At 35.7% G+C, this 11070-nt stretch overlaps 3 protein-coding genes across 3 annotated transcripts in view; all 3 read right to left on the reverse strand.

Moving 5' to 3' along the window:
* The window catches only part of LOC102582774 (uncharacterized), a gene marked incomplete at its 3' end in the record, with an annotated part of 26427 nt that extends 22808 nt beyond the window's left edge, over positions 1-3619 (reverse strand). Inside the window, exon 1 of the mRNA XM_006356481.2 lies at positions 3358-3619. Within this exon, the coding sequence (XP_006356543.2) occupies positions 3358-3467 (110 nt within the window). The remainder of the gene's footprint in view (positions 1-3357) is intronic.
* A 525-nt stretch (positions 3620-4144) lies between these two features.
* On the reverse strand, positions 4145-8367 carry LOC102583110 (probable WRKY transcription factor 19). The gene is made up of 3 exons (XM_006356482.2): positions 7791-8367; positions 4906-5199; positions 4145-4806 (listed from the first exon to the last, which is right to left on the reverse strand). Exons 1-3 carry the CDS (start codon positions 7920-7922, stop codon positions 4285-4287), a joined length of 948 nt encoding a protein of 315 aa, XP_006356544.1. The 5' UTR covers positions 7923-8367; the 3' UTR covers positions 4145-4284.
* A 606-nt stretch (positions 8368-8973) lies between these two features.
* LOC102583769 (TMV resistance protein N-like) overlaps positions 8974-11070 on the reverse strand; it is a 10220-nt gene continuing 8123 nt past the window's right edge. The window contains exon 7 of the mRNA XM_006356483.2: positions 8974-9232. The gene's annotated coding sequence lies outside the window, so the exon portion shown is untranslated. The remainder of the gene's footprint in view (positions 9233-11070) is intronic.

Genomic DNA, 11070 nt, shown 5'->3' on the forward strand with positions numbered 1-11070 from the left:
CAATATAATACATACATAATAATTTAAATTCAAGGTAAAATACAATACATAACATAATAATTAATTGATCACAACAATAATTTAGAAATCCGGTAGGTCGTTTTCAAATTTAGCACTATTCGGAAAAAAATTAGGATATGATAATGAGAATTGTTGCGATTGTGATTGTGATTGTGGTTGTGAGTACACTTGTGATGGTATACGATATGGGTTATTATTTATCTAATGGTATATATCCTAAATGGTCGACAATTGTTCAAACTATTCGTGATCCTCATTCCCAACAAAAGAAATATTTCGCGATGAAACAAGAATCGTGCCGAAAAGATGTTGAACGTGCATTTGGAGTTTTGCAATCACGTTTTGCAATTATTGCAGGACTCTCACGTTTTTGGAGAAAGGAAATGTTGCATGATATAATGACTACATGTATTATGCTGCACAACATGATAATTGAGGATGAATGTGATCTCAATGCACCAATTCAGGATGCCGTAGAGGCTCCAACTCCAACTATAGAAATGGTGATAGATATCTCTGGTTTGAACAATTTTTAGCTAGACATAAAAAAAAATTAAGGACAAAAATGCTCATTTTGAACTCCGTAATGCATTAATAAAGCATTTATGCGAGCAAAGTAATAATTTTGAAAATTGAGTGTTTATGTAATTATATGTCACTTTTATTTGAATTTGTCCCCTAATTTATGTATTATATTATATTTTCTTGCAATTTATGTTATTTAAAAATTTAGAATAGAAAATAATTTTATATCACATTAAAAATAATATAAAGTAATTATTTGGGAAAAAAGAAATAAAAGATTTATATTATGAAATAAGAAAATAAGAATGAAATAGAAATAATAATATAATAATTGAGGAGAGAGAAAAAGATTTCTTTTTAGAGAGTAAAATAGAGAATTGGGTTGAAGTTGGTTGTCTGAAAAAATAGAAAACTCTATATTTGGAGAGTAAAATAGAGGATTGAGTTGGAGATGCCCTTAGTCAACATGTCTAGACCATGAGTTGATCCTTTGGACTTCAATTTTAAAATTTCAACATTGTAATCACAAGGTTCAGGAAGCCTAAATTTAGAAACTCATCTTCACCGGCCACTATGTTGTCAAACTGAAAAATCAAATAAAGAAAATAAAAGTAGATATATTAACTCGAGTTGAACTAAACAATGTCATAAAATGCATTAACTTTGCACAAACACCTTAATTTTTGTAGGCATGAAGAGACATTTCTCAATATATTTTTGTCATGGACTACCAGTAATTGTCTTCCAATTCAAGATTCTTGAATTTGAATCAGAAACCCGAATAACTATATCTTCATCGACTTTTGAACTACACTCAAATATCCAAGTTTGAAGAGCAGCAACCAATCTATAGTATTTATGGGTCGACTTAAATGTGTGTCTCACAGAATCACACAACTCCTTGTAGACATCTAAACCCCACGGATATGAATTGAATTGTCCACTTTTCACAAGGTAAAAATCTCTATTGTTAATTTGGTGTTCATTATTCTCATATGAAAAAAAAAATTCATTAATGAAGAAGAGAACAACCAATGAAACAGTGGAGTCATCATCTATGGAATTTTTAGCTAGAAATAACTCACGTAGATGACTCTTTTGATTAGTGATTTGTTTCAAAAAATAACTGCTCAACAAATTACACTTAGAATCAGGAACATTGACAGGAGTGCCATCACTAACAAAATTTAAGTCAGTAACTAATCCAAATTCGACCAAAAACAAATTTTTGTCATGTATTTCAATAGTAAACACAACATCTGGAGTGTGTTTTAACTCCCTATTCACAAAGCAAAGAATAACTTGGAGTTGTGTGTTCACTTTTTGAAGGTCAAGAAAGTGACTAAAACAAGTATTCCTGAACAAGTCAAGTTGTTTTTTAGATAGAGAGATTTTGATTTGGTCAATGACACTATGATGTAAGATGACCACCTACTTGCGATATACACAACATCCTAATGTTTCTAGAATTTATGAACATGCATATGTATTAAACTTGAATTAAAAATGTACTACTACATACTAAAGTTGAATTAAAGATGAATTACACATACTACGTATCAAAGCAAGACAGTAATCAATATACAATTATTCCTAAACAACAACTAACTAAGAAAAACACATAGAATTAGATTCAAAATACTATTCCATCCGTTCCATTTTATGTGAGGTAGTTTGATTCGGCACGCAGTTTAAAAAGAAAGAAAGACTTTTAAAACTTGTGGTCCAAAATGAATGATAGAAATTTGTGTGACTGTAAATCATTTCATTAAGGGTAAAATAGACATTTTATAATTAAATTGTTACTTAATATAAAAATGTGTCATTCTTTTTGGAACTAACTAAAAAGAAAAATAAGTCACATAAATTCACATACCGAATCTCTACTCTACGGTAGAATGACAGTTTTGGGCAATCAGTTCCGTGTTTTTGCATCCTTCACTGGCTTCTTCTCTGACACAACTTTATTTTTCAATTTTTTGACTGAAATTGAGGAAGTAAATCCTCAAAATTGTCATCGTTGTCCGCAATTTTCTTCGATGTAGATGCAAAATCAACACATCATTTTTTTGATTTTTTCACATTGTTCACCTCTTTAACTCGTTTTTTTACCTTTACAATGAACATGCATTTCTCTCCTCCTTGTTCTGCTTACTCGATACTTGTGAAATTCCCAAATTAAAATTGGGATCGTCCTTAACTTTGTCGGTAGCAGTAGTAGCTGAAATTTGACCCCTCATCCGACACCTTCTATAAATTTTTTGATTCAAAGTATCAACATCATTAAGTATCCGCGGACTTCTTCTAGGCAATTTTTGTTTACCTTCTTCCATTAGAATTCTGTGTTGAAAACTGAAGAAGAAAGAACGGCGAAACCCCTAAAATAAAACAGAGAGAAGAGCAGAAAGAAAAGTGGAAAGAGGGAATGAGTGATGTTCCCCAATCAGGTACAACACTTTTTGCTAACGTTGAAAAATTCTTTAATTATATATAAAAGGAACAAAATTGTTCAAGAATTGTTTAACTATTGTTAAAAGTTGACAAAAATAGTAATAAAATAAAAGTATATTTAAAAGTGGTAATTATTATTAAATAAAAGAGATTAATTTATGTAATTTTTCCAGAAAATAAGAACTTTATGCTGGGGACATTGGGCTTGGCTTGATGCCAACCATTTTTATCTAATTTTAAATTTAAGTCATCTGATTGCTTTTTATATTTTCCTAATCGAACTTATAGTTTTAAACTTGTTAATCTAACCATATTCAAATTATGAAACTCTAGTAACAAAGAAGAGGTATTTCGAGTTACCTTAAACTATTTCTTGGTAATCCCCTTATATCCCAGCATAATTTAGTCTCTTTTTCAGCGTAGGTGTACTTGAAGCAATCTATCTGAGTCTGCGCTTCAAAGATATTCATTCATCCTGATAGATCAAATGAACTCCCCACTGTCTCACAATGCACCCATTGATAGATGCCTCAAATAGGCTATACTGGTTAATGTCTCCAACCTGCAGTGAAGAATACAATGGTATGTAGGCGAAGCAAACACACCAGCCATATGTTCTAGATGCTGTAGCCCACTTTACATCTTTCTCTATCACTTTAAGGTCTTTCAAATGATCATTGCATATCAATTTGGCATTGATGAAAGCATAGTCATACTCCCAGATAGCCTTGAATTAGGACTGCAGACACCTGCTCCCATGAGAGTCACACAACATATATCAAAGCCCTTGAACTTATCATTATACCAATTAATGGGCAGTTTGAACAAGATCTTTTCCTCAACACTCCAATGCATAAACCATGTGGGAATTGCATGTTCAGGAAAGACAATGGAACAAGTTACCCTATGATCAGAGTTAAGAGTGGGGAGGATCACATCATCCATATTGTTTGATAGAAACAAACTGAGAATCTCATCTGAAATTGAGCTACCAATGCTCTCCTCTGTATAAGATTGTTGATCAAAACTATAATTGGTGAATGATACCAAATTCAACCTTGGGTACATCCGTAGCTTTGCAATACTTTCTTTTGCCAAAAAATCTTCTACATATAATTCCTCTATATTATGAGGAAGTAGGTCCCTCAAAGCATGAAACACCCAGGGTAATATCAAACTGCGAGCAGATTGATGCTTTACCTTCCGCCCTTTTCTTAATGATAGGATCTTGAGTTTGCTTAAGTTTCCAATAGAATCTGGCAGTTGCCAAATGGCAGTGTTGCCAGCCTAGAGCTCCTCCAACTCGTTTAGATCACCTAGATTTTCAGGTAAAATTGCAAGTCTTGAGCAGCCTTTCAGAATCAAAATTTTCAGTTTTCTCATCTCAGAGACACTGGCTGGGAGACTTACAAGGTATTCACATGATTGCAAATCAAGCAAGCTGATACCACTGAACTGTCCTATTGATGAGGGCAATTCCCAAATTGCAGTATGTGCCAGAAGGAGCTCTGATAGCAATTCCATATTCCCCCGAATTTTTGGAAATTTTTCTAATTTCTGATAACCTGAGAGGTTGAAACTTTCAAGAGATTCCATTTGAATACTACTTGGTAAAGACTTTAGACTTTTGCAGTTTTCCAGATTCAAGAAGATGAGCTTTTTGAGATTTCCAATGGATGGATGATTTTTAACCAAACTTACACAACTTTTCAGTATTATCTTCTGGAGGTTTGGAGTCTCACAAAAATTGGGTGTTCGGAGTAAACTTCCTGAAAAACTTAAATTGAGGATTGTCAACTTGTCAAATGCCTGTTCATAAGAAAGAGAACAAATAAAAACATCAGCTTTAACTGTCATTTGTTTTCTTTAAATTAAATATGATTCTTTTTTGAAGGAGATGAACAATACCTTTGGTTCCTTGAAGATTTCAACAAGAGAACTAGAAGTCATAATGAGCCCAACTAGGTTTCCTGGTTCAAAATCTGCTGGTAAAGATACAAAGCTGTAGTATGACCAATCAAGCCATTTCAAGTTACTGGGGAGATACTCAATAGAGTCACAAATAGGGTCATGATGTCGGGCCTCCTCCCCTTTGACAATGAGTAACCTAAGACAAGGCATGTTTCTGAAAGCTTTGCTCCACTTGCACATATGACGGTCTGAGCCAATTGGTACCATTATGCCTTTAATTGAATCTGTCCTCTGGAAAAGAAATTAAAGTAACTTTGTTAAACAGAACATACTTCCAAGCATAGAACCTATTTTCCAAAATATACAAATCTTAATCTATATCATTTTTTGTTGGAATTAGTAGGGTGTACTGAGGTTAGGATAATACTGGTAGTATAAGATTTATAACTGTCTTTGCATTATAAGTTCAATCAAATTAATTGAGAACTTCAAATGTTCTTATTTCCACTTCCTTTCCATTATGACCCGATAAGAAATCCATTCTCCAATCAATATAAGCTTCGATTTGACATATGTCTACATTAGGAGGTCTTTCCCTATCAACCAAAAAAGCTAAAATTTGAACTTATCAAAGAATATCCGGTAAGAGGGAGAAAACTTTGTGACAAACTATTTAACAAGACAAATATTACTATAAACTAGTACCAAAAAAAGACGTAACAACAATAAAAACAAACACAACAAATTATTCTGAATATAAATACATAATAAAATCACTTCATTAGGAAGAGGAGGAGAAAAAGAAGATGGCATGTTCTACGCTAGCTCTCATGTGGGCACTTTGGAGGGAAAGGACCAGTAGTACTTTTGAAGAGAAAGAATAATGAGTTTGTACGGTTTAGGGGCTTTCCTTTATTTTTGCTTGATTTCAAGAGCACCCACAAAGTTCTTGTAGGAATAGATGATTGGGTGTCATTGACAGAGAACCATTTTTTTGCAGCCCATTTTTATTTGCTGGGTCATGGATGAATTGACGTGGTAAATCCAAGGTGATGTGTCATGGTGTATGCTATTTAGAGATGACATACTTTTGATTGACGAGATTGGCGGTGGAGTTAACGCTAAGTTGGAGGTCCGGAGACAAACCTTGAAGTCTAAAAGGGTTCAGGTTGATTAGGACCAACACAAAATACTTAAGTGCATGTTCAGTGACGTAACTCATGAGGCAGGTGTGAAAGTGAGGCTTGATACCCAGGTCATCCAAAAGAAAGGAAGTTTCAATTATCTTGAATTTATTATCCAAAGTAAGGGGGAGATTGACGATGATCTCACACATCATATTGGTGCAGGGTGGATGACATGGAGGCTAGCTTCCGGAGTCCTATATGATAAGAAAGTGCCACCAAAACTTAAAGGCAATTTCTAAAGAGTGGTGGTTAGACCGACTATGTTGTATGGAACGAAACGTTGGTCGGTCAATAACTCTCATATTCAGAAGATAAAAGTTGTGAAAATAAGGGTGTTGAGATACATATGTGGGCATACTAGGAGAGCTAAGATTAGAAATAATGATATGTGAGATAAGGTAGGAGTAGCCTCGATAGAGGACAAGATGCGAGAAGCGAGGTTATGATGGTTCGGGCATGTGAAGAGAAGATGCACGGATGCTACAGTGCAGAAGTGGGAGAGGTTGGTTATGAATGGTTTCAGGAGAGGTAGAGGAAGGTCAAGGATGTATTGGGGAGAGGTGATTAGATGGGACATGACACAACTTTAGCTGACCAAGGATATGACCATAGATAGGTGGTTATGCAGGACACGGATTAGGGTAGAAGGTAGGTTAGGTAGTTGAGTGTTATCTCACTTATCCTTCCATACTAGTAGTCATAGTGCTACTATTGTTTTTTTTTTGTTATTCAATCTGTGTTACTATTAAATGTTTCTTGTACTTCATTTATTGTATTGTTGTAGTTATTTTTCATTGTTAAAAATGTTTTGACATGCTTGCTTTACTATTTTTTTTTTGATAACTGAGAAATTCGTCTGTGACCCGTCCTTTGGACCAATCATAGCCTTCTAAACTCGGTGGATAATGGGCCTGCCCCTCTACCCTTCTCCACTAAAATACCGGGCTTCGCTTTGCATGGTGTGGGGCTTGAACCTGCGACCTAAGCCACAAATCCTCCACCTTTTACCACTCGAGCTAGGCCTTGGGGGCAACTTGCTTTACTATTTTGTCATGACTTCTTCACTTCCATTTTTTTTGGGAACTGGTTTGAAATTCTTTTACTTAAGTCGAGGATCTATTAGAAACAACCTCTCTACCTCCCAAAGTAGAGGGTAAGGTCTACTTACACTCTACCCTCCGTGGACTCCGCTTGTGGGATTACACTGGGTATGTTGTTGTAGAAGTCCATCATAAGGACAACTAAGACCTATAAATAAATAGAAGTTAATACACTCATTTTCTATTCGACAATAAATGTTCAAGATGATAAAAATCTAAAACTACAAAATCATAATTAGAACTAGAACTCTATTAAATGGATATTGAGTAAGCTAGTCTAATTGAAATCTTTAGGTGGCACATCCAGTAATCTACGAAACAGAATATGCAACTAATCTTCCTAATCGGTGGCTACATGAGACATCCTTGTGTGCAAAGTAATATGGAAGAACAAATTTGAAGCTAAGAGGCCATACTTGTTGCCAAGATATTACATGATTTAATTAAGAAACTATCCTATGAGATGCAGTTTAGACTGAGAAAAATGTACTAGTGCTAAAGTAAGTTGTAAAATTTGGATGTCTACTTCCAGTGAGGGGAAACAATGCAAAAGAGAAAATGGAAATCAATTTTCTCCAGCAGAGGACATCCTTACCTGATTTGCAGAAAAAACAGTTTTTATATCTTGTTCATGCCATAGTCTACTGTGATTCCATGGCTTGTCCTGATCAACACTGCGTGCCACTTGCTGACCCATTTGTTCAATCAAATCATGCATCTCAACCATTCCTTCAGAAATATATAAGAGTGATTTTGGATGAGGATATCTGTTCCAATCTCTGATCGGAAACCAAAACTGTTTAGTATAGTAATCACATCATCTCTCTTTCTTCCTCTAAAAAAACATGCCATATCAAGGAATATATTCTTCTCTTCATGGCTCAATCCGTCTAGACTTAAACTGAGCTGCTTAGCAATTTTTTCATATCCAGTATCTTTGAGTCTATCCAATGCACTTCTCCACTCAGTAATGCCTTGCTTGTAGAGAAAAGAACCCAGGACCTTAAGAGCTAAAGGTAAGCCTTTAGAATAATCTACTACAGATTTGGAGAGTTTCAAAAACTCTTTATCAGGAGTCGATTTCTGAAAAGCGTGCCAACTAAAAACTTCAATAGCCTCATCTTTAGCCAATTCAGGAACAGAATATAACAGGTCATGTCTACGTAGCAAATCTTGGTGTTAAATAAGTCTTGGGCCTAACTCACACCCCAAAAGCTAGCTCAAAGGGAGGAGGATTGCCCAAGCCTTATAAGGAGTCCACCTATCTCATTAACCATCGATGTGGGACTTTTGTCATTCTTTAAAACCCCACCTCACACCCAGTGCTTAGCATCTGATGCGTGGGCAATTTTGATTTTTGGGGGCCCCAACATCGGGTGAGACGGGGACCTGCTCTGATACCATGTTAAATTAGGTCTTGGGCCTAACTCACACCCCAAAAGCTAGCTCAAAGGGAGGAGGATTGCCCAAGCCTTATAAGGAGTCCACCCATCTCATTAACCACCGATGTGGGACTTTTGTCATTCTTTAACAGTTTCTAATTGTTGTAATGACTATACTGCCACCACCAAACTAGTCATGATTTCCAACTAAATATTCCAATTGGTCTTCATCATCGACATCATCAAAAACAATTAAAACTTTCCAGTGGCAAAGCCTTCTTTTTATCATGTCGGCTCCTTCATAAAAACTTGCCATATTCATTGATTTTCTTTTAAAAGTCTTGAAAGAAGTGTCTTTTGCAAGTACATCAGCCCATGCTTCTTTGATTCTTCCCTAACATTCGCAAGAAAACAAGACCCTTGGAATTGATGAGAAACCTTGTCAAAATATTTTCCTACAACAGTTGTCTTCCCAACGCCTCCGATCCCACAAATTCCAATAAAACAGACATCACTTGATCGAAACTTCAGTAATGATTCTACTTCACCCATACGAGATTTGATTCCCACTAGATATTTTTCAGTTGCTGAAACGGTGTGGTGCATATTTCGGAAGTTATCATTTATAATCTTGTCAACAGAATCTGCTTCATTCCTGCATTCAGTAAAAATAAAATAATAAAAATGGAACATTTGAAACACATGAAATGTTAAAGTAGCCAAAAGCAGTCCATATTCCATCCATTGCTTCTCCAGGACTCGTCTAATATGTGAGAGGGAACAGGGTCTTCAAATTCACAAGAAATCGCGTTTGAAGTTTCTCTTTCAATAGTTGCCTTCTCTATGCAATCCATTTCCATTATCACATCCACTTTCATTTACATTGTCAGCAAAAATCACGCTTCTCCCAAAAAAGATTCAATTGCAACTAGATTTTTGTCAATGTCAGATACTATGGTACCCAATCATTGTAATAAGTTCTCATTTTCTTTATAAGTAAGAAGGATTGAGTTCAGATAAATGTTCATGAATTGAAAAAAAATCCATTTTATTACGTACAATCAAAATATTCTTATGTAATCTATCAATTGCGCCTACTACTGTACCAGTACAAACCAGAATAGCCTGATCTAGTAATTGATCATATGACACCTTTTTTTTTGGACAAAGAAGCTCAAGGTGAAGATCAATAAAAAGGAAATATAATAACTAAAAATATCAAATCCCAATTTTCCTCTCTCCCCCAGCTTCCTTTTCTTTTCCACAATTTCACCTCTTAATAATAGTACATAAAGCTCAATACAAAATGCACAAAATAACTTTGTTGGTTTCTCAGCAAGTCTGGTAGCAAAAGTGTAACATCCGGCAATGTGAAATGGCTATGGAGAGGCTTAAGAATTTGAATTTCATTTTGGATTGAATTTTGAAAATATGGAAATTTGGCTAAGTATGGGAAAAAGGTGAGTTTTTTCCAACTTTGAGTAATCATAAATTCTAGCTCAGGATGATTTAGGTGTATTTCCAGTTATAGTTGCAAAGTTCGTGGAATGATCTTTCCAACGCCACCAAGTTTGCTCGATTCCGAGTTTGTATGAGTGAGTTATGCCCTTTTGGAAGTTGGGCAGTTGACAGGAATCCGTCCGAAAATTTTAGGGCATTTTGGTCTTTTCCCTAACCAATTCTTTTGGTTATATTGTTGTGTTAGACTGATTCTTTGATCAGTTTGTCTCATTTTAAAAGAGTGAAAGTAAGGGTGGGTTTGAGAGTGAAGAGGAGAAGAAGAGGAGAAAGAGAAGATCAAGCAAGGATTTTCGTCAAGGATCGTCGTGGATATCGACGGGGGTGATCCCTAATTGGTATGTGAGTTCATAGTGTTGGGTTGCTTCTTTCCCCCACATGCCAAACTCGTTTTATTATTGAGAAAAGTTTGTGGTTGTTCTTGTTGAAGGTTTGTTGGTTGTGTTGTAGATGTTGTTGATTTTGTGTTGTTGGAGTTCCTTGTTGATTTGGGGCATGATTTGGTTGTGTTTTCGAGTTGAATCTCTTGTATGTTGAGGGATTTTATGATCCTTAGTGCTTGGGGTTGAAACCATTGAAGTTTAGAAGGTTTAGAGTTGGAGAAAAGAGGGAGAAAAGTCGAGTTTTTTGGGTAAGGGGGTGGCGCGTCGCGCCCCAAAAGGGGTTCTGAAGTTTCCCCCTTGGGGCGGCGCGCCTAGAAAAGTGCCAGCAGGCCCCCTCTGAAATTCGAGGGCTGGCGCTCCGCGCCTTGCAGAGCGCCAAGGACGTCAAGACTTCTCTTTTATTCCCCACTTTCTCATGAATGTTCCTTGGTATTGTACCTATGTTTTCTAGTTGTTTCCAACACTCCAAGGTACTTCTAAAAGTCTATAACTCCTCCATAACATGTGATCAAACACCTTGAATTCATAATCCAATTCAAGGAGAGTTAGTTTCCAAGGCAAGTGAAGTTAGAAGATAAGCTTAGAAGTTAAG

This window comes from Solanum tuberosum, unplaced genomic scaffold, assembly GCF_000226075.1.
Source record: "Solanum tuberosum cultivar DM 1-3 516 R44 unplaced genomic scaffold, SolTub_3.0 scf00222, whole genome shotgun sequence".
In the NCBI taxonomy this organism is placed as follows: domain Eukaryota; kingdom Viridiplantae; phylum Streptophyta; class Magnoliopsida; order Solanales; family Solanaceae; genus Solanum; species Solanum tuberosum.

What these genes read in the sequence shown, in the direction of transcription:
- LOC102583110 (XM_006356482.2), bottom strand. Translation starts at nt 7,922, where the DNA reads ATGGTTGAGATGCATGATTTGATTGAACAAATGGGTCAGCAAGTGGCA. An exon ending in CTGTTTTTTCTGCAAATCAG is followed by an intron (nt 5,200 to 7,790) that starts GTAAGGATGTCC and finishes TTTCTTTTCCAG; the next exon opens with AGGACAGATTCAATTAAAGG. An exon ending in AAATCTTCAAGGAACCAAAG is followed by an intron (nt 4,807 to 4,905) that starts GTATTGTTCATC and finishes TCTTATGAACAG; the next exon opens with GCATTTGACAAGTTGACAAT.